This window comes from Mustela nigripes, chromosome X (genome assembly GCF_022355385.1).
Source record: "Mustela nigripes isolate SB6536 chromosome X, MUSNIG.SB6536, whole genome shotgun sequence".
NCBI lineage: Eukaryota > Metazoa > Chordata > Mammalia > Carnivora > Mustelidae > Mustela > Mustela nigripes.
In genome coordinates this window covers 57,082,215-57,106,792 of record NC_081575.1, presented here as the reverse complement: position 1 = coordinate 57,106,792, position 24,578 = coordinate 57,082,215, and the positions used below count along the sequence as shown (strand labels likewise).

The 24,578-nt window shown below is 34.6% G+C and overlaps 1 protein-coding gene across 1 annotated transcript in view; it reads right to left on the bottom strand.

Annotated features, from left to right (window-relative positions):
* The window catches only part of HDX (highly divergent homeobox), a 220,013-nt gene that overhangs the window by 16,117 nt on the left and 179,318 nt on the right, over positions 1 to 24,578 (bottom strand). The window contains exons 6-7 of the mRNA XM_059384879.1: positions 13,421 to 13,628; positions 2,392 to 2,468 (exon numbers count right to left, since the gene is read on the bottom strand). Of these exons, the coding sequence (XP_059240862.1) occupies positions 2,392 to 2,468; positions 13,421 to 13,628 (285 nt within the window). The remainder of the gene's footprint in view (positions 1 to 2,391; positions 2,469 to 13,420; positions 13,629 to 24,578) is intronic.

Here is a 24,578-nt window from a genome sequence, read left to right as displayed (position 1 = left end):
CAGGAAACTCTCTTCCTTTAAGAGGAGTCTTTCTAATGCTAACCATGCCTACTTTGTTGCATTGTTTTGTTTTTTAATTACCATGTACATCTTTACAATTTCTAATGTAAAATATCAATATGTGACATGCATTCCAAAGTCAAATGCAGTTTTCTAAGTCACTTATTTAATGCACTCCATTAGCTAGACAAATTGAATGCAGACATTTATGATATAATTATAAAAATAAACTGGTGATTTTCTTCCTTCACTGAACAGTAAAAGGGAGAGAGAGAGATCCTAAAGTGTCATTATGTTATAATCAAGGTGCAACATGGTTCGTACAGTATTTTGCACACAGTAGGTACTAATTAAATATCTGTCAAAAGAGTCAACAAAACAGCTTACTGCTGATGTGAAGAATGACCAGTAAACTCCCAACCATGGGGGCAAAGAAAGTTCTCTAATCACAGAACATTATTTTTTAAAAAAGCAAAAGCAAAACCAAAATGAGCTCTAAATATTTGAGCACTGGTATTGCATGGAAGTATTGAATTACTATATTGTACACATGAAACTGATATTATACTGTATGCTAATTCATTGGAATTTGAATAACAATATTTCAAAAGTCCCAAACACACCTGGAATGATCATACTTAACACATTGCCTATGGGGATATGTAACCATAACAGGATGTGTGACCTACAGGCTTCTGAGTCAAGAGGATAGTTGCAATGAAACTGATTTCTACTGCTGATTGGAGATGAATCTAATTTTTTTTATTAAAATCACTATAAACTTGGGGTTTCATTATGTCAGCTTTCACTAGACCTAATTTGATACTTTCTAAAAAATTTTTTTTAGATTCTCTGTTTGGATCAGTTCTGGAGAAAAAGAGGTAAGTAATCCAGGGAAGAAAGCTCCAAAGGCCACGCTATAGATTTTTGCATATAAATCAGTCTTAAATGTTTTTGTGATTTGCCATCTATGAATAATTGCGGGCACTCAATGTTACAGGCAGAGGAGATGGACCTTTAACAGTCTGAAGTTCTGTCTCTAAAAGTGAATTTTTTTTTTCCAAAAATTAGATGCCTAAATGAGTTGGGTCACTCCATGCAATTATTTCATTTATTATTTCCAAATGTCTGCTGAGGGGAGATCCAATGCAGAGAAATTCACACTAAAAATGAGCATGTGTTTACAGAAGAAAAAAGGGTTTAGTTTGTAAATAATTGTATATAACTTGTTTAGTGTAACTCAAATCTAGAGCAGAGAAGATTATTACTTTACCGAATTTGAGAATCTTAACACAACTAATTGTGGAAATAATTATTACCAGCTATCTAATGAATACATTTCATTAAAATCAAGGTTTGTTTTCCTATATGTCTATTGAGTTGTGTTAGTAGGGTCAGACATCAATTGAAATCAGGACTGAAATCAGTAAAATGTAATCCTAAACTATATTCTGCATGTGGAAAATACTGTTATAAAATGTTGCTTAACAAAAAAGAACAAAACTGTAATTTATGTGTTCAACTTCTACTAAGGAGATGTGGAAGAATTATAGTGTCCTATAAATGTTTATAATAGAAACCAGAAATGAAGTTACACCCATTTTGTAACAGAGAAATCCATTATAGGGATCGTTTTTTAAAAGACCACAATCAAGCAAAAATCACTTTGAAAGAAAAAACAAAATGGCATTTGCCTTTATGTTTGCTTTAATATTATTTTGATTTCTATATTACTTGATGAAGTCAAGATACAAACAGATGCTGCTAAAACAGCTGCTTTGAGAACATTTCTATATACCAATAATGTTTACTTTTTCACAAAGCCCAGTTAAATCCACATATACCCTGTCTCTGCCTGTATTTCAGCGTGTTAATATTGTCTTTCCTCCATCAGTGCAATTTTTAAGACTAAGAGAGTCTAATTCAACTAGAAAGAAGGGAATGTTCCAAACATAGTAAAGACAGATATGGTCTGAACAGAGAACTCTGAATGAGAGTCAAGTGTATCTGAATCAGATACAAGTCTTAGAACTAAGAAAGCCTTCTTTCATTATCGCAGTCTAACCTCAGCCTTAATTCTGTTCTTTGCTAAATGTATTAAAGAAAAATAACATATGTATAAAATGTCTATATGTAGTAAGTTTTGGGTTTTTACATTCGCAAATCTCTTCAGTCAAAAAAATTGAGGCAGAAATGACAGTGCTTTAAATTTCATTTCTTTAACCCTCAAAGATAAATAATTTCATTGATGACAGCTTTGTTTTGGCTTGTGAAGTGGAGAAGGATATAATTACAATAACACTGATATTATTACCAACTGGAAACATATTCTTGAAATCCATCATGTAGGAAAGAACCCATCATGAAGAAAGAATTTTAAAATGTACATACCACATTATCTGCAGATACTGCATGGTGGTCCTCCTCCTTATGAACCCTTGTCTCATTTGGAACTTCACTGGACTCTTCTATGGAAAAAAAAAATGCTGTGATTTCATTTTTCATTCCTCAAAACTTTATTGAGAATGCTTCTTTCAAGATCACTTAAATAATTTCTTTACTTTAAAAAGATACAAATGGGGGTGCCTGTGTGGCTCAGTCAGTTAAGCATCTGCCTTTAGCTCAGGTCATAATCCCAGGGTCCTGGGATTAGGCCTCACATTGGGCTCCCACCTCAGTGGGGAACTGGCTTCTCCCTCTTCCTCTGCCACCACCCCCTGCTTGTGCTCTCTCACTCTGTCAAATAAATAAATAAAATCTTTACAAATAAATAAATAAATAGACACAAATGATAAATTTATATCATATATGCTTTGATAAGCAGTTGTACTTCTAACAGTGCCTTCTAGGAAATAAGTATGGATAAGTACAAATACAAGGATGGCCACTACTGTGCTGTCTATAATTGGAAGAAAAAAATGAAGCAGTCTATATGCTTAACAATGAATGATTGTTTCATTTAGGACCTATTCCTTCAATAAATACTATAAAAATGAAGGGCAAGAAGAGTTGATACTAAGGAAAATATTCGCCATCTACTGTTAAGTGAACAAATGAAGGTAACAAAACCTACTACGTAGTCACACCATGATTTTATTTATTTATTTATCCGTTTATTTATTTATTTATTTATTTATAGAGAGGATGTGAGTGCAAATGGGGGAGGGGTAGAAGGAGAGAGGGAGAGAATCTCAAGCAGACTCTGTGCTAAGCATGGAGCCCACCATGGGGTTCCATCTCATGACCCTGAGATCATGACCTGAGCCAAAACCAAGAGTTGGTTGCTTAACTGAGCCACCCAGACATTCCGATGATCTTAATTTTGTAAAAGAAAAAAAGTGTACATTTTCATCTACAATGAAAAGACTGATATTATTTAGACCAAAACATTGACATTATTATTTTGGGATGGAATTACAGGAAATTTTATTTTTTTTCTTTGGTCTAATTTTACTTATTTCAATACTTCTTATTTTTTCAATTTGCTTACTTATATTGAAATATTTTAATAATGAATTTGTATTGCTGGTTGTAATAGAAAAAATGATCAAAGCAATTTTTGAATACATGATATAAAACTATAAATATAGTACATTTCCAATTTTTTTTAAAAAGCAAGTGTATGTGAATACACATACATAAACACACACATACCCCTGCATATATGCAAGGAGAAAACACTGGCAAAAATATTCACCTGCTCCTATTTTAAGAATAGTTTGGATTATGTAAAAACTTCTTACTGTATTTTCATATATTTTCTGTAATGAACATGTATTCCTTTTATGATCAAAAGGGAGACAAACCATAAGAGACTCTTAACTATAGGAAATAAATTGGGCGTTGCTGGAGGGAAAGGGGTTGGGGGGATGGGGTAAACTGGGTGATGAGCATTAATGAGGGCACATGATGTGATGAGCACTGGGGCGTTAAATGCAACTGATGAATCACTAAACTCTACCTCTGAAACTAATACAATATATGTTAATTAATTGGTTTTAAGTAAAATAAAAAATTCAATATTCTTAAAATGTGAAAAAGTTAAACTAATAAAAATTAATTCAAAGAAACAAGTCTTTTAAAAACTCTCTGTGTTGAGCTAGGAGAAGTGGCTAGTTCACAGCATATGCTGTCTACCAAATAAAGCCCTCTCTTTGATTACCCCTACAACTATCTACTCCTTAGTAAAATAAGACAGCAATATTTCTCTCTTCTTTATGCACAGTCATGTCATTGAGATTATTTAAACACTAGTTGAAGTTGTCTGCCTCTTGGTAGCTGATGTTTTATTTCATCATAGAAAGCAGAAGAAAGGAGTGCCTGGGTGGCTCAGTCAGTTAAGCATCTGCCTTTGGCTCAAGTCCTGGGATCTAGCCCAATATTGGGCTCCCCACTCAGCAGTGAGTCTGCTTCTCCCTCTCCCTCTGTGATCCCTCTCACTCTAACTCTCTCAAACAGATAAATAAAAATCTTTTTAAAAAAAGAACTAAAATATTTATCAGTCTTCCTAAGATTTTTCCAGACACATTCCTTCCCATGGAAAGATGTGTAGAGGTCCCTGTATGAGCATGGAGCATTAACAGAAAAACAAAAAACAAAAAACAAAACAACTAATGGAGGAACTCACATGAGGACATAAAGAATTAGGTTTAAGATATACAGCAAAACTTTACCAAAATTTTAATGCAAAGTCCACCATAAATTCAATTTATTTATTTATTTATTTATTTATTTAAATAAAAACGTGATTTTCACGTTTTTATTTAAATTCCAGTTACTTAATATACAGTGTAATATTAGGTTTGGGCATACAATATAGCGATTTGACAATTCCTTACAACACCCATTGCCTAACCACAAGTGTACTTCTTAAACCCCATCACCTATTCTACCCATCCACCTCACCTCCCTATTGGTAACCATCAGTTTGTTCTCTATAGTTAAAAGTCTATTTCTGGGCACCTGGGTGGCTCAGTGGGTTAAGTCTCTGCCTTTGGCTCAGGTGATGATCTCAGGGTCCTGGGATTGAGTCCCACATCAGGCTCTCTGCTTGGCAGGGAGCCTGCTTTCTCCTCTCTCTCTGCCTGTCTCTCTGACTACTTGTGATCTCACTCTGTCAAATAAATAAATAAAATCTTTAAAAAAAAAGGAGTCTCTTTCTTAGTTTGCCTCTTTCTCAGTTTTTATTCCCTTTGCTTATTTGTTTTGTTTCTTAAATTCCACATATGACTGATCATATGGTTTTGTCTTTCTCTAACTTCTTTTGCTTAGCATAATACTTTCTACCTCCATCCATGTCATTGCAAATGGTAAAATTTCACTTTCTTTTATGGCTGAATAGTAACCAGTTGTATATATATATATATACCACATCTTCTTTATCCACTTATCTATCAACAGGTGCTTGGTCCACTTCCATAGTTTGGCTCTTGTAAATAATGCTGCAGTAAACATAAGGGTGCATGTATCATTTCAAATTAGTGTTTTTGTACTTTTTGTGTATATACCTAGTAGTACCATTACTGGATTATAGGGTAGCTCAATTTTAATTTTTGAGAAGCTTCTCTACTGTTTTCCACAGTGGGTGATCAGTTTGCATTCCCACCAAGAGTGCACAAGGTTAATTTTTCTTCATGTTGCTCCCAGAACTTGCTGTTTCTTGTATTTTTTATTTCAGCCATTCTGACAGGTGTGAGGTGATAACTTGTAGTTCTGATTTGCATTTTCCTGATGATGAGTGATGTCGAGCATCTTTTCATGTGTTTGTTGGCCATCTGTATGCCTTCATTGGAAAAATGTTAATTTGCCTCTTCTGCCCATTTTTAATTGGGCTATTCACTTTTTGGGTCTTTAGTTTTATAAGTTCTTTATATATTTTGGATACTAACCCTTTATTGGATACATCACTTGCAAATATCTTCTGCCATTCCATAGTGTGCCTTTTAGTTTTGTTTGTTGTTTCCTTCACTGTGCAGAAACATCTTATTTTGATGTTGTCCTGATAGTTTGTTTTTCGTTTCCTTTGCCTCAGGAGACATATCTAGAAAGAAGATACTGCAGCCAGTGTCAAAGAAATTAGTGCCTGTGTTCACTTCTAGGATTTTTATGGTTTCAAGTCTCACATTTAGGTCTTTGATCCATTTTGGATTAATTTTGTGTATGTGTATTTTGCATGTAGTTGTCCAGTTTTCCCACCACCATTTGGGGAAGAGAATTTTTCTCATTGAATAGTCTCTCCTGCTTTGTTAAAGATTAATTGATATAGAGTTTTGGATTCATTTCTGGGTTTTCTATTCTGTTCTATTGGCCTACATGTCTATTTCTGTGGCAGCACCACACCATTTTGATCAATACAGCTTTGTAATATAGTCCAGAATCGTGATGCCTCCAGCTTTGCTTTTCTTTTTCAGGATTTCTTTAGCTATAATAATCTTTTGTAGTTCTATACAAATGTTAGGATTATTCATTCTATCTCTGTGAAAAATGCTTTTGGTATTTTGATAGGGATTGCATTAAATGGGTAGATTGTTTGGGGTAGTATAGACATCTTAACAATATTTTTTCTTCCAATCTATGAGCATGGGATGTCCATTTCTTTGTGTCATTTTCAATTTCTTACATGAATGTTCTATAGTTTTCAGAGTGCAGATCTTTTACCTCTTTGGTTAGGTTTATTCTTAGGTATCTCGTGATTTTTGGTGCAATTTTATAAGGGATTTGTTCCTTGATTTCTTTTTCTGCTGCTTCTTTATTGCCGTATAGAAATGCAACAGATTTCTGTATGTTGATTTTGTGTCCTGCAACTTCACTGAATTCCTGTATCTGTTCTAACAGTTTTTGTTTTGTTTTGTTTTGTGTTTTTTGGTGGAGGCTTTTAGGTTTTCTATACAGAATATCATGTCATCTGCAAATAGTCAAAGTGTGACTGCTTCCTTGCCAAGTTGGATTACTTTTATTTCTTTTGTTTTCTGATTGCTATGGCTAGGACTTCCAGCACTATGTTAAATAACAGTAGTGAGAGGGGACATCTCTGTCTTGTTCCTAACTGTAGAGAAAAAGGTCTGTTTTTTTCCCAGTGAGGATGGCATTACCTGTGAATTTTTCATATATGGCTTCTATTTTGTTGAGGTATATTGCCTCTACACCTACTTTGTTGAGGGTTTTTATCATGAATGGATGTTGTATTTTGTGAAATACTTTCGCTGCCTCTATTGAGCACCATAAATTCATTTTTTTAATAAAAAAATGATTCCTAGATGGAGGAGACTTTATTTATTATTTAGACATTTCAAATCACAGGAATTTCGAAACCTATGTAATCAGCAACTAAATTAAATGAAGGGTGGGTTGAGCTGATACTAGGACTAACTCTGTCAGAATAGATGTTACAGTGCTCATCAATAAGATCATTACTGGTATCATTCCTTATGGCTTTGCTTTATATTTCTGTTCCTACTTGCTCAAAACTATATACATTTATGCTTTACTGGCCATATATATATGCAGGGTTTGACATTTTATTAGATGTAAATAAAAATTATTTTGAGGATTTCTAAAATAAAAATGTATGATGTGAGACAGCTGAATAAGGCATGTTTTCTTTTGCTTGCAGATAGCTTCCACAGTACTGCAAGTTTGAAGGCTAAACACAGTCAATATGTCACTTATTCCTCAGGAAAAGCAACTCCTCAAATTGGAAAATAAATAAGTAAAGTTATTATCAGTAAAAACTCTAGAGGGCACTCTATATGGTAGTCATATACTTAAACTGAGTACCTGCTAAACTATACTTTATATGCACAGCCATATAAACCCACACACATGAAAAGAGGCCTTGCTATAAAATTTAACATTAAAGATGTTAATTACTCTCATACTTTAAACAGTTTGATTCTCAGGATAGTAAGAATCTTTAAAATTGCTCAGCCATGCATGTATTTTAGCAGAGACACAGAATTTTACATCAAAGAGCTGAGTAATCTATTACTGTTGCTGGATTTTGCAGTCCTGTGAGGGGTGAAGCCAAGCAGCTTTACCACATCTCCTTTCTCTTTATTTTCACACATGGAAAGGAAAACGAAATGGAAGAAGTGAAGGTGGGAGACAGAAGGTGGAAGTTTAGAGGTAAGTCAGAATCTTGTATTAGGGAAGTACCTGTTTCTCAGGAAAGAAGAAATGGAACTGAAACTGCTAAAAGATCGTAACACTTTTTGGTGATTTGGGCTAAACTTGCCTTTTACTGTATTTTAAAAATATAATGCTTTGGGGCACCTGGGTGGCTCAGTGGGTTAAGCCCCTGCCTCTGGCTCAGGTCATGATCTCAGGGTCCTGAGATCCAGCCCCAAGCCCTGCATTGGGCTCTCTGCTCAGCAGGGAGCCTACTTCCTCCTCCTCTGCCTGCCTCTCTGCCTATGTGATCTCTCTCATCCTGTCAAATAAATAAATAAAATCTAAAAAACAAAACAAAAAAAATTTAAAAAAAATTAAAAATATATAAAAAAATATAATCCTTCTTTCAGCATGTAGAGTTTTTCTCCTAGAAAAATTTAACACATTTTTAAACTAATTTTTAACATGTAAAATGTTCCTGCTTTAAAGATATTTTTCTTTTTCTTATTTAGAAGATTAATTTTCTTGAAGCAACAGCTATATTATAAGGGACTGTGTTTCAAGTTGTTTAATTTTGAAATAATATGGGCAACTACTCTATTTTGTCTCCATATCTCTCAGACATAGCTAATGGAAATCTCAAAGTAAACATATTTAACTACATGTTCATAACTGAAAGAGAATAATGTTAGCATATCTTAAAGTTATGATATTAGTCTAGGCCACATGATACAATTCACTTAATCATCACAAAAGAATCACACAGCTAAATCAATCAGTTTAGCATTTTCCATCAGCAAAATGAGAGAGAAAATAGTACAGAACTCATTGGAAATAGTACCAAAAAGGGCTCTTTTTAAATTTTAAGACTCTTTTATACTTTTCTGCTCCAACTTCTGATGAGAATGAAAAGGTTATTATGCAGCTGTAAAAAATAAGCCACTGAAAGGAATTCTAGGCAATCTCACTTCCCATCAAGTATTTTTTTGATTCATATATTAACTTCTCTCCCTCCTTTTTCTCATTAGGTCTTGATTGCTATGCCAGCCACCTACAGAACGCACTATTAAATGACAAAGGATGGCAGTGTAGGAGCAGCGGTCCATTAGCAACCTTAAAATTAACTCACTTTTTCCCCATTAACTACTGATTTTTTAAAATTCCTTTTTAAGTGGGGAAGTGGAAGTCTTAGGTTGAAACTCCCCTTTAGGGGCTTATGTAATTTACTTCAATCAAAATATTTCTTCATAGCTCTCCCACCCACTCATGGAAAAGCACAAAACCCCATAATCTTACAAATAGTTGCCAGCCATCATTCTCTAAAGATCCATTCATAAATCACTGAAAATATTCAAGTATTCCCAGGCACATATAATTTAGTAAAGACTAATAGAAGACAAAAATGGTTTAATGGACCAGATTATAAATAAGGGATTTGGAAATGATGAAATAGACTCTTTTTTTTCCTACTTCACAGTTTTCCTGTACACCAAATTCTGTGTTATCATCTTCTTCAATACCAACAGCAAAGACAGTGAGAGACAGAGGGAGGGAGGGAAGAGAAAGAGAGAGAGAGCGAAAGGAAACAACTGAATATTCACAAAAATTTTTAAACACTTGGTATTAAAATATATGGCCCTGGCAATACTAAGAGCTTTTATATGCTGTTCATTACTCAACCTATTGCAATCTGTTGGCTTCTATCTTGCAACACACATTGTTTTTTGAAAGAATCCCTTAATCACCCAATTCAATGGGTTCTCATTCTTTTTAAAATTTTATTTTCATTTTTCTTTTTTATTAAGTTATAATTGGCATACACCACATACACATAATTAATATATACAATTTGGTGAGTTTGGACATGTGAATACACTCATGTTACCATCACCACAATCCAGGTAATAAACATATCCATCACCTCCAGAAGTTTTCCTGTGTCCTTTTTTTTGCGTTAAGAACACAATATGATTTACCCTTTTAACAAGATTTTTTTAAGTCTATAACCCCTTATTGCCAACTATAGGAACTATGTTCTCTAACAGTTATACTATAGTTGTAAAATTGTAACTTTATACTCAATGAACAACTCCTCATATCCCTGTCTCTCATCTTCTGGTACCATTATATTGACCACTTATATACATTTTGCCATTTTTAGATGCCTCATAAGAGAGAAGTTTCTATTTATCTTCCAAGAGATGACCAAGATAATGATATTTCTTTCTTCTAAAATCTCTTTCTTTGATTTTAGTAATAACATAACATCCTCATTCTCCTATATCTGAATATTCTTTTGATGGCTCCCTTTTCTTCTCTAGCCCCCAAATCTGGATATTTCTCAACACACAGCTCTTATACATCTTCTTTTTTATTTTCCATTTTCTCACTTAACTATATTTTCTATTTCTATGGCTATACTTTTTTTTTTTGCCTCAATGTGGGTGGTTCCTATATTTCTTTTCATGTCTTAACTCCTCTTCTGGGTTTCAAACCCACATTATCCATGAGTCTGCTGAACAGCTCCACATGGAAGTTCTAATGTCATCTAAAACTTAACACATGCAAAACTGAATTTATCTTTCCATATTTTACTACCCACTTAATGCAGTGTCAATAAAAAAATCTTAAAATGATTTTGGGGGAGAGGGATTGGGAAAGGTATGACTAAGCAATTCTAATGTCAATCTAGTAATCAGATCACTACCAGATATTTAGATATTTTATAAAGCCACAGTTATAAATAATTAGATCAATGTAACATAACAGGAAACCCAAGATGTGTATGTATACATATATGTGTGTATGTATATAATACTTGATAAAAAGCTACAATTAAACTCACTGGGAAAATGCTGGATTATTTAAGAAACAGTGTAAGGGCAACTGGTTAACCATTTGGAAGAATAGAATTAGGGGTTTTCCTCACATATCTTGAAGTAAAATAAATTCTACACCAAATAAATATCAAGTTGTAAAAATGAAACCATGAGAATATAAGATGCAAACATGGGGATATGTTGACATATTCCATTGTGGTAAAATGTAATCATGACACTGAAGTCAGAAACCATAAAGAAAAAGATTGATATATTTGGCAACATAAATATTATAAACAAAAGTTCTGACATCCGTAATCAAATTTAAAAGGCAAAAATTAAACTGAAAAATATGTTGTTAATATTCATTTTTTAAAGATTTTTTAATTTATTTGTTTGACAGATAGAGATCACAGGTAGGCAGAGAGAGAGAGAGAGAGAGAGAGGGGAGGAAGCAGGTTCCCTGCTGAGCAGAGAGCCCGATGTGGGGCTCGATCCCAGGACCCTGGGACCATGACCTGAGCCGAAGGCAGAGGCTTTAACCCACTGAGCCACCCAGGTGCCCCTGTTGTTAATATTCTGATAAGTAAATTAAACAAAATTGGTCAGTGCAAGATTCTTTTTCTTTCTCTAAGTTGCAAAAAGGCTATATATTGTATGATTCCTTTCATATGGAATATTCAGAAAATACAAGTTTATACTGTCAGAAAGTAGATCTGTGGTTGCCTGGGTTTGGATGTGGAAATGAGGGTTGATTACAAATGGGCTCAAATTTTTTGAAGTGATGAAAATATTCTAAAGTTGGATTTTAGTGATGGTGATAATCCACAACTCTATAAAATTTACTAAAATTTATGGGATTCTACATTGACAATAGGTGAATTTTATGATATGTAAATTAAACCTCAATAAAAGTGTTCATTGAAAAAGTGCATGTTATTATTTCAGTTCTCACTAGGGAAACACTGAGCACTGTTATAAAGATGATCCAGCCTATTTTCCTTAGTTTAGAGATGTGGAGCTAAGGCCCCATGAATTAAATGTTTTGCCTGAAGTCACATAATCATCTAGTGAAAGATCTAGAACTTTCACCCAGGTTGCCTATTACCCTGATGTTAATCATATTATACCATACTTTCTTTTATTACAATACATTGATGATGTTCTAACATAAATTGATTAGAATTCCAATAAAATAAAAATAGTCATGTACTTAATTATAATTATGGATTGTTGCAATAACCAACATTTCTAAATGTGAGAGATCATTATTATGGTAGATAAGTATTGTGATGACTCAATGAGGCTCTTTAGGTGGAGGCATTAAAAATTTAAAAAAAGATTAAAAAACAATGGGTGTTGGTGAGGATAGAGAGCAAAGGGAACTCTTGTACACCATTGGTCTAAATGCAAATTGGCACAGCCATTATGCAAAACAGTATGGGGGTTCCTCAAAAACCTAAAGATACAATGACCATGTGATCCAGTAATCACTCTTCTGGATATATAAACAAAAGAAATACAATTAGTACCTCAAAGAGATATCTGTGCTCTCACATTTCTTGAAACATTATTTATATTACCCAAAATATGGAAGCAACCTAAGAATCTCTTGACAGATGAATGGATAAATTGAGAAATATATATATATGAATTATATATATGAATATATAATATATACATATAAACACATACACACACACACAGGGGAATTTATTCAGTCTTAAATAAAGGAGATCCTGTCATTCTCAATGCATGGATGTACCTGGAGGACATCATGTTAGAGTAAATAAGCCAGGCACAGAACTAAAAATACTGCACAATCTCACTTATACGTGGACTCTTAGAAAGCCAAAGAGAAGCAGAGAACAGAATTACAGTTACCATGGTGGGGAGGTCAGGAAATGGGGGAATTTGGCCAAAGGATACAAATTTGCAATTACATAGGATGGATAAGTCCAGAGATTTAATGTACAGCATGACTATTACAATAAACAATTCAATACTGCATACTAGAAATTTGCTAAGAGAGTAGATTTCAGGTGCTCTCACCATATACATAAATGGTAACTATGTGAGGAATGGAGGTATTAATTAGTTTGACTGTAGTAATCATTTCATTATGTAAGTGTGTATATATAAATATATAATCAAGGGGCGCCTGCGTGGCTCAGTGGGTTAAGCCTCTGCCTTCTGCTCAGGTCATGATCCCAGTGTCCTGGGATCGAGCCCCGCATCAGGCTCTCTGCTCAACAGGGAACTTGCTTCCCCCTCTCTCTGCCTGCCTCTCTGCCTACTTGTGATCTCTTCCTCTCTGTCAAATAAATAAATAAAATCTTTAAACAATATATAGTCAAAATAAATCAATTTCTTTTCAAATGTTAAAACAAAAGTTTTGAAGACTTTAAATGTGGAATGCAATTAGCTGAGAGCAAGTTAAAATCCAACAAATTTACAAAAGCTATTATTAGGAAGTGCAGCATATGAAATACCTTGAGAGCTTCCTTCAGACAAACAGATGGATACTTCATCATTTCTTTCATTATCCTCTCCTACTTCAGGACCAGCTTCCTCTCCTGATGTGAGTGCAGACAAAGAACCAGACTCAGGCTGCTCAGAGAAATCAGCAGGGCCTCCTCTTGGAGGCGGAACTTCAATCCCCATTAAACGATATTTCCTTCTTCGATTCCCAATCCAAGTCTTATAAGAAAAATACAAAATGAATTTTTGTAAACATAGAATCTTTAGGAGTTCTGGCCATTAAAACAACAAATGGATGCTGCATAAAATATTATTAAAACTAAATAGGTACCTAAAATAACAACATTTAATTATTAGTCAGTAAGCAAAAATTTAAGATAATTATGCTTTTACTTTTAAATATATTATTAGCAGAAAGATGACATTTATCTAAATACTCAGACTTTAAAGCAACATGCAGTCCATTGCAGAACACTACTTTTAGACTCCTTTTTCTTTTTTGAGATTGATCATTTTATTAATTTTATATAGTATAATCTATCAAAATGTCCAATATAAATGACTAATAAAAATTTATAAGCAGATGTTTATGCTTATGAAGCAAACAAAATTCAAACAGGATAACCTTTAGAGGAAATTTAACAAATGTATTTAATTTTTTGATAAATGATAATTAAATAACAATGTTAACTTTTTAGAAAGTGTTTCTCTTAAATAAATGATTGTCTTTTTTAATTAGTTAAAAATATATAATTTTTATTTTGTTTTGTTTTCAGTAGAAATAACCCACCAAATCTTTCAAACAAAACACAAATTGATTCTTTTCCTAGTGGCACCAGACATATCCCTATAACTACAGTTCATATCCCATATCCAATCTTGCTTCGAAGGTGAAAATATAACTTTATTAACTTTGATTCTTTAATGGTTACTTGGGTATTTCAAATTTCCTTGGATTCAGAACCAATTTCTAAAAAGTTTCATATTAAAATATTTTTAAAGGCACAGAAGTTTCAAAGGTAGATCTCCTTCACTCAGTTTTCTTCTATTTATGTTTTGCATAATTATATCACAATAATTAAAATTAAAACAGGAAATTAATATTGCACAGTATGTATGTACACTTCTATGTTCCTTTACCACATGATTTTTCTCCCTCTTTTATCTATCATTTCCAGCCCTTGGCAACCATTCAACTCTTTTCCACTTCTATAATTGTGTCATTTAGAAAATATTATATACTCCATTTATGGAGTCATACAGCAAGTGATTTTTTTAAAGTTGGCTTTTTTTATTATGTTCAGTTAGCCACTGTACCGTACATAATTAGTTTTTGATATAGTGTTTAATGATTCATTAGTTAAGTATAACACCCAGTACTCAGCACAGCACGTGCCCTTCTCAATACCCATCACCCTGTTACCCCCTCCCCCCACACTCCTCCCCTCTGAAACCAGCAGAAACAACCTGGGGTCCATAGTCTCTCATGGTTCATCTCCCTCTCTAATTTTGTCCCCTTTGGATTTTCCTCCCTTCCCCTATAAGTCCTCTGAGTTATTGCTTATGTTCCATATATGTGTAAAACCATATGATAATTGTCTTTCTTTGCTTGACTAATTTCACTTTACATAATCCCCTCCAGTTCCATCCATGTGGATGCAAATGGTGGGTATTCATCCTTTCTGATGGTTGATTAATATTCCATTGAGGCAGGCTTTTTTCACTCAGCATAATTTTCTGAAGATTTTTTCAAGTTGCATTTATCAGCAGTCCATTCCTTTTTATTGTTAAATTGTATTCCCTGATTATTTATGTACTATTTTTTCCATTTATTTGCAATGTTTGTCTAATCATTCATTCATCAAAGGGAACTTGGGTTGTTTTCATGTTGGGGCCCTTAAAGCTTTTATGAAGAGTCAGTCATGAGCAGGTTTTTATGCAGATAAAAGTTTTCATGTCTCTAGAATGCAAATGCTAAAGAAGGCAAATGCTCGGACCTATGGTAATTACACGTTTAGTTTTATTTAAAAAAAAAAAAGCTGTCAAATCATTTCCAGAAAAATAGTACCATTTTACATTTTTACCATCAATGTATAAAAAATCCAGTTTCTTGGCATTCTTGCTAACATCTGGTATTCTCAGTAATTAGAAAATTCGCTGTTCTTATGTGTGCATGCAGTGATAGATCACTGAGTTCTTTGATTTCCCAAAGGCTAGTTATTGAAAAATTTTTTATGTGCTTCCATATACTCTCTTCAGTGAAATATTTCTTCATGAATTTTGAAGCATGAGAGACTGTGGACTCTGAGAAACAAACTGAGGGTTTTGGAAAGGAGGGGGTGGAGGGATGGGTGAGCCTGGTGGTAGGTATTACGGAGGGCACATCTATTGCATGGAGCACTGGGTATGGTGCATAAACAATGAATCTTGGAACACTGAAAAAATTAGATTAAATTTAAAAATAAATAAAATGTGTTTTAAGAGTTCTTTATATATTCTAGATATGAGTTGTTGTCAGATATGTGGTTTTGCAAATATATTCTCCCAGTCTATAGCTTTTACTTTCCTCATCTGGGTCTTTTGCAGAAAAAAAAGGGGGATTTTAATTTTGATGAAGTCCAAGCTATTTCTTATTTTCTTTTATGTATTGTGCTTTTAGTGTCATTTCTAAAAATATTTCACCAAGCCCTAGGTCCTGAAGATTATTCCCTATCTTTTCTTTTAAATTTTTTATAGTTTTTACTTTTTACATTTAAATCTATGATCCATTTTAAATTCATTTTTGTATAAGGTGTGAGATTTAGATCAAAGTTCATTTCTGTTTTCTATAGATATCAAAGTGTTCCAGAAACATTTTTTGAAAAGACTTTGTCCATTGAATTGCTTTTGCATCTTTGTCAAAAATCAACTGAACTGTCCATAGCTATTTCTGGGTTCATTAATCTGTTTCACCAATCTGTATATGTATCTTCCTGCAAATACCACATATTCTTGATTACTGTAGCTATATAAGTCTTGAAATTAGGTAGGTGGATTTCTTCCATTTCATTCTCCCCACCCCCAGAGTAATTTTAATTATAGTAGAATATTTCCTTTCCATGTAAATCTTAGAGTTTTCTGGTCTACATCAACCAAAAAATATTGTTGAGACTTTTATAAGAATTATGTTAAACCTGCATATTTGGAGGCATTTCAGCTTTTTTTTTTAAATTTTATTTATTTATTTGACAGAGCGATCACAAGCAGGCAGAGAGGCAGGCAGAGAGAGAGGAGGAAGCAGGCTCCCTGCAGAGCAGAGAGTCCGATGCGGGGCTCGATCCCAGGACCCTGAGATCATGACCTGAGCCGAAGGCAGTGGCTTAACCCACTGAGCCACCCAGGCGCCCCTGGAGGCATTTCAGTTTTACTGTGTTGAGACTTCCAATCCATGAGCATAGATGTCTTTCCATTTATTTAAAACTTCTTTGATTTCTTTTATCAATGTTTTGTAATTTTTAGCAAAAAAGCCCTATACATATTTTGTTAGATTTACCTTATTTTTTTCAGTAATTGAAAATAGTATTATATATTTCATTTCAGTTTCAATATATTCATTTTTACTATGTAAACACACAACTGATTTTTGTATGTTGATCTTGTATCCAGAGACTTTGTTAAATTCACTCATCGGTTATAGGACTGTTTTTGTAGTTTCCTTAGAATTGTCAACATAGGCAATTGTATGTTACTTTTATTTCCCTTTCTTGTTTCATTGCATTAGCTAGAACTTCGGGTATAAATTGAATAAAGGTGGTCAAAGTGGACATCTTGTTTTGTTCTTTATCTCAGGGGGAAATCATTCTGTATTTCACTATTAAGTGTGATGTTAACTGTAGGTTTGGGCACCTGTAGATTTCTTTTTGAGGGGCAAATTTAAAAAAAATTATTTATTTTTTAATTTCTTTTCAGTGTTCCAGAATCCAATTTCCCCCAACTCCCTTCTGCTCTCCATCGCCCCATGTCCTCCATGTTATTCCTTATGCTCCACAAATAAGCGAGACCATATGATAATTGACTCTCTCTGCTTGAGTTATTTCATTCAGCATAATCTCTTCCAGTCTGTCCATGTTGATACAAAAGTTAGGTATTCATCCTTTCTGATGGATGGAGGCATAAGGATGAATTCAATTTCCTTAATAGTTATAGGGCTAATCAAATAATCTATTTCATATTGGGTAAGTTGTGATAATTTGTACTTTTCCAGGAATTGATCCATCTCGTCTAAGTTCTCAATTTGTCCATATAGATTTGTTTGATATATTTTCTTTTATCCTTTTTCTGTCTGCAAATTCTGTAGAAATATCCCTTGGCTCATTCCTAATATTACTAACTTCTGTCTTCTTTCTTTTTTCTTTGCCATTCTTACTAGATGTTTGTCAATTTCACTGATCTTTTCAACATACTCACTTATTATTTTATTGATTTTCAAATTCTTATTTATTTTTACTTTTTGACCACCTTTACTCATTTCTCCCATCTTCCAACTCCCCCCCTCACCATTGCATCTGGCAAACACCAATCTGTTCTCTATATCTATTAATTTAAAAAAAATAGAATTGGCTTTGGTCAGAGTTCCAAGGTGGCAGTGTAGTAGGGTACTCTGAGTTTGCCTCATCCTTGGAATACAACTAGATCAACCTCCAACTATGCTGAACAACCAAGAAGAGGACTGGAGGAGTATGGAAACATTATATACAGTTGTAGTGAAAGAATTTGGCAGAAGTGAGGTTGAGAGCTCTGAATTGGGGAATTGGGATACTGCATGGATGGGAAGGGGAGGAAGCTGAGTTCATGAAGTTAAGTCAGGAAGAGGGAGAAAGTTGGAAAGATTATAGCAGTTTGTGACCAAACAATAAGCCATGGCGAGTGGATCCCTGGGAAGCTCAGGGAAAGATTGCTCCCCTTCCTAAAAGGGTATTTGGAGGAGCATATCTGTGCTCTCTAAAGACAAAGTGACAGCTAAGGAACCTTGAGGGGGGCTCAACAGCAGGGTCAGAGGGGAGCAGAGAGGGGAGAAAACCTCTTAACTTTTTAGTGTGAGCCACATTAGGTTTAAGCTTCTGTGCATGCGCCAAATAGTTGCTTTTTGGGGGACTTACTGAGCAGATCACAGAGACTAGAGTAGAATGTAGATAACCTTGCTTCTATTTTTTGCTGCTGCCACAATAGATTCAAGCCTCTGCAATGGCTTTTCTGGGTCTAAGGGGAGTAGGGGACTGAATCAAGTGCAGATGGCTGATAACATGGCCCCAGCTTTTTGTTGAGTGATACAATAAACTCTAGCCTCTGCACACACACGGGGTGATGGCTTTTCAAGGACAGGATGGTGCTGGCCACACACTGAGCCTCCCAGCCAGGGGACAAGAATGGGCACACACATCATCAGGCCCTTTAAAATTTTAAGGTTTGAATTTCAGCCACTGGCCAGAGATAAAATACAGGAGATCTGTGGCTCTGGTTATACCAATGACCCAGATCCAGACAGGTCAGGAAAGGGAACTGAGGAGGTCCTGGGTCACAGGAGACTGCTTGCTTTTTTAAGAGGGCCTCCTGAGCAGCGGCTGCCAGTTCCACTCCCCAGGGACAAGAGGGAGAGGTGATGCCTTATTCTATCTACCTCTCCCACCCCCCCTCCCTCCTCTCACCCACCAGCAAAGTCGGACTCCAGAGAGAAACACAGTGCCTCTAGTGGAGGCCCAGACACTCCTACACTAAACCCAAACACCCTGACCTGGAAGGAGCATCTTTAAGAGGGCCAGTCAGATTGTGAGCCAGCACAGCAGATCTCTTCCTCAGGAGACCAAGAAAAATCCCCATATCTACCAAGTCTACTTATTAAAGAAAGCTCAAAAACATCAGCTTCCAACTTATCTTCACAAACAAATCAAAGCATAACTACTTAAAGGCCAAAACACTCTCTACTACAAGGAAGTAGGAATTCTGTAGAGAAGGACCGTTAGGAAAGATCAGCCAAAATAAAAGAGCAGAGAGTGCATACCATACACCAGAATCACTTTCTGAAGATATTCTTGTTGTTCTTGATACTATTACTGCTGATTCTGCTGGTTTTGTTTGTTTGTTTGTTTGTTTTGTTTCCTTTTCCCCCAAATTATTTTATTTATTTTATTTTAAAAAATTTTTGTTATGTTCACTTAGCCAACATATAGTACATCGTTAGTTTTTGATATAGTGTTCAATGATTCATTATTTGCATATATCACCTAGTGCTCATTACATGTGCCCTTCTTAATAAACATCACCCTGCTACCCCCTCCCCCACCCCCCCGAAACCCTCAGCTTTCTTTCCCTTTCTTTCCTGACCAAATGACTAGAAGCAGAATTTCAAAAGAAAAGGAACAAGTAGATGTAGTACTTCCTGCCACAGATTTAATCAGTATGGATATAAGTAAGATTTAAGAACTGTAATTCAGAATAACCTTTATAAAGATACAAGATGGGCTTGAAAAAAGCATAAAAGATTCTAGAGAATCCCTTACTGCTACTGATATAAAAGAAATAAAATCTTATCAGGCTGAAAGTAAAAATGCTTTCACTGAGAGGCGAAAAAAAAATGGAGGTCTAACTACTAGGGTAAATGAGGAAGAAGAGTCAGTGATATAGAAGACAAAATGGTGGAGAAAAAGAAAACTGAGGAAAAGAGAGAAAAACAACTATTGGATCAAGAGGGGATGATTTGAGACATCAGTGACACCATAAAGGGCAATAACATTAGAATAATAGGGGTCCCAGAAAATGAGGAAAGACAGAAGGGGCAGAAGTTTTACCTGAACAAATTGTACCTGAGAACATCCCTAATCTTGGAAAGGAAACAAGCATTCAAGTCCAGGAGGCACAGAGAACCCCCCTCAAAATCAATAAAAATAGGTCAACATTGCAGCATATAATAGTGAAGCTTGCAAATTTCAGAGATAAAGAGAAAATCTTGAAAGCAGCTCAAGACACGAGGCTAAGAGCTCTAGTACTATGTTGAACAATAGTGGGAGAGTGGACATCTGTGTCTTCTTCCTTACCTTAGGGGTGAAGTTGTCATTTTTTTCCCCATTGAGGATGATAGTCACTGTGGGTATTTTATATATGGCTTTTATGATTTTGAGAAATGTTCCCTTTATCCCTACATGGTAGAGGGTTTTATCAGGAGAAGATGCTGTATTTTATGAAATGCTTTTTCTGCATCTATTGAGATAAAGAATCTTTAAGAAAATAAAATAAAGTAAGCCAAGTAATCATGAGAGAAGAGAGCAAGAAAAGGGATGGAGAAAAAGTACAAAAAAACCTTATAAAAATTGAAAAACTGGCAAAATATACATATCTATCAATAATTACTTGGAATTTAATTGGCTAAATGCTCCACTCAAATGACAAACATTGATGGACTAGATTAAAACAAACAAACAAATGCACACCAAGGCCCATCTATATACTTCCTATGAGATAATTATTTCAGACCTAAAAACACATGAAGTTTAAAATTTAAGGGTTGGATAATTATTTATCATGCAAATCCCCATGAAAAGAAAGATCTGGTAGCAATACTTACATATGACAAAATAGACCTTGAAACAAAAAGTTTAAAAAGAGACAAAGATGAACACTATATAATCACTGCTGGCACATTCCAATAGGAGGATAATACAACTGAATATTTATGCACCCAAAATGAGAGTACCCAAATTCTTTGAGCAGTTAATAACAATAATAAGGGACAAATCACTAGTAATACAATAATAGTTTGAGACATTAACATCCCCATAAGATAGATCATTGAACCAGAAAATCAACAAGGAAATGTTGGGTTTGAATGACACATTGCCCTAAATAGACTTAATAGCTATATTCAGATAATTTCATCCTGAAACAGCAGCATACACATGCTTTTTAAGTGCACAGGGAATATTCTTCATAACAGATCATATATCTGGGCACAAAATAAGTCTCAATAAATTCAAAAAGATCAAAATCATTCCGTGGAAATTTTCTGACCATAGCACTTTGAAACTAAAAATCAATCATAAGGAAAAAATCTTGAAGTAGCACAAACACGTGGGAGTTAAATAACATGTTACTAAACAATAAATGGGTCAACCACAAAATCAAAGGGAAAATTAAAAAGCACATGGAGACAAATGAAAATGAAACACAAAGTTATAAAATCTCTGGGATGCAGCAAATGCTGTTCTAAGAGGGAATTTTATAGCAATACATGCCTACCTCAAGAAGCAAGAAAAATCTAGGGGCGCCTGGGTGGCTCAGTCTGTTAAGTGTCTGCCTTCAGCTCAGGTCATGATCTCAGAGTCCTGAGATTGAGCCCCGCATCAGGCTCCCTGCTCAGCAGGGAGTCTGCTTCTCCCTCCGCCCCTGCCCCAGCTCTTGCTAAATGCTCTTGGCTAAAATTTTTTAAAAAATCTTTAAAAAAAGAAGAAGCAAGAAAAATCTTAAATAAACAACAAAACCTCACATCTAAAGGAGACAGAAAAAATTAACAAACAGAACCCAAACCAACAGAAAGAAGGAAATAATAAAGATAGATCATAAATAAATAAAACATAAGCTAAAACAAGGGAACCAATAACCAAACCAGGAACTGGATATTTGTAAAAATTAACAGAATTGATAAAACTTTAGCCAAACTCATTTAAAAAAACATAGAGTGAGTGTATTTAATCAAACAAAATCAGAAATGGAACAGGAGAACAATTGGTCAATACCACAGAAATACAAAGGATTTTAACAGAATATTATGAAAAATTATATACCAACAAATTGGATAACATAGAAGAAATACATAAATTCCTAGAAACATATAATCTCCCAAAATTGAATCAAGAAGAAACAGAAAATTTAAAAAGACTGATTACCAGCAATGAAATTGATTTAGTAATCAAATAAGTCCGAAAAAAGAAAAGTTCTTAGCCAGAAGGATTCCCGGGTGAATTCTACCACACATTTAAAGAACAGTTAATACTTATTATTCTCAAACTATTCCAAAGAATAGAAGAGGAAGAAAAATTTCCAAATTCATTCTATGAGGCCTGCATTACCCTGATATCAAAACCAGATAAAGATTCTACAAAAAAGGGAAATACAGGCCAATATCTCTGAGTTTAGATGCAAAAAGCCTCAACAAAGTTTTGGTAAATTGAATCCAACAATACCTTAAAAAATCATTTACCACAATTAAGTGGGATTTATTCCCAGGATACAAGAGTACTTCAGTAATCACAAATCAAATAATGTGATACATTACATCAATAAGAGAAAGGATAAAAATCATATGACAATTTCATTAGATGTGGGAAAAGCATTTGAAAACATAAAACAGCCAAGCATTATATATATATGTATATATATATATACATATATATATATATATTACATTAGATTTAGAGAGAGCATACCTTCATATAATAAAGACCACATATGAAAAATACACAGCTAAATCATACAAAATGGGGAAAAACTGAGAGCTTTTCTCCTAGGATCAGGAGGAAGACAAGGATATCCACTCTCACCCCCTTTTTTCTCCAACACACTATTTGAAGTCATAACCACAGCAATCAGACAAAAAGAAAAGGAATAAAAACAACTACATTGGTAAGGAAGAAGTAAAAATTTCACTATCTGCAGTGACATAATACTATATATTCAAAGCCCCAAAGAATTCACCAAAAATTACTAGAACTGATAAACACATTTAGTAAGTTTGCAGGATACAAAACTCAATGAACAGAAATGTATTGCACTTCTATACACTAATAATGAAACAACAGAAAGAGAAATTAAGAAAATAATCCCTGTGGAATCCCATTTACAACCACACCAAATATAATGAAACACCTATGAATAAACTTAACGAAGGAGGTAAAAGATCTATGGTGTGTAAACTATAAAATACTGACGAAAGACATTGGAAATGACACAAACAAATGGAAAGATACCCCATGCTCATTTACTGGAAGAAGAAATATTGCTAAAATGCCCATATTATCACAGGTGCCTGGGTGGCTCAGTTGATTAAGTATCAGTCTCTTGATTTGGGCTCAGGTCATGATCTCAGGGTCATGAGATCAAGCCCTGTGTCAAGCTGCACAATCAGTGAGAAGTCTTTTGAGATTATCTTTCTCCCTCTCCTTCTGCCCCTCCCCCCATGCTCTCTATTTCTATCTAAAATAAATAAATAAATCTTTAAAAAAATGTGTATACTACCCAAAGCACTCTGCAGATTTAATGAATCCCTATCAAAATACCAACAACAGGCTTCATAGAACGAGGAAAAACAATCATAAATCTTGTATGGAAACATGACACTGAATAGCAAAACTATTCAAAAAAGAAAGACAAAGTTGGGGCACCTGGGTGGCTCAGTGGGTTCAGCCTCTGCCTTCAGCTCAGGTCATGATCTCAAGGTCCTGGGAATGAGTCCCACATTGGGCTGTCTGCTTGGCGGGGATCCTGCTTCCCCTCTCTGCCTGTCTCTCTGCCTACTTGTGATTTCTCTCTGTCTCTCTGTCAAATAAATAAAAATCTTAAAAAAAAATAAAAAATAAAAAAAGTTTAAGAAAGACAAAGTTGCAGGGGTCACAATTCCATATTTCAAGTTATATCATAAAGCTGTAGTAATCAATAAAATATGGTACTGGAACAAAGACAAACACATAGATCAACAGAATAGGCTAGGTGATCACCAAGACAGCATGGCTCTGGCATAAAAACAGACACATAGAGCAGTGGAACAGAGGAGAGAGCCCAGATATGGGCTCTCAACTCTATGGTCAATTAATCTTCCACAAAACAGGAAAAAATATACAGTGGAAAAAAGACAGTCTCTTCAATAAATGGTGCTGGGAAAACTGGACAGCTATATGCAGAAGAATGAAACTCGACCATTCTCTTACACCGTACACAAAGATAAGCTCAAAATGGATAAAAGACCTCAACGTGAGACAGGAATCCATCAGAATCCTAGAGGAGAAAACAGACAGTAATCTCTTCGATATCAGCCACAGCAACTTCTTTCAAGATATGTCTCCAAAGGCAAAGGAAACAAAAGTGAAAATGAACTTTTGGGACTTCATCAAAATCAAAAGCTTCTGCACAGCAAAGGAAACAGTC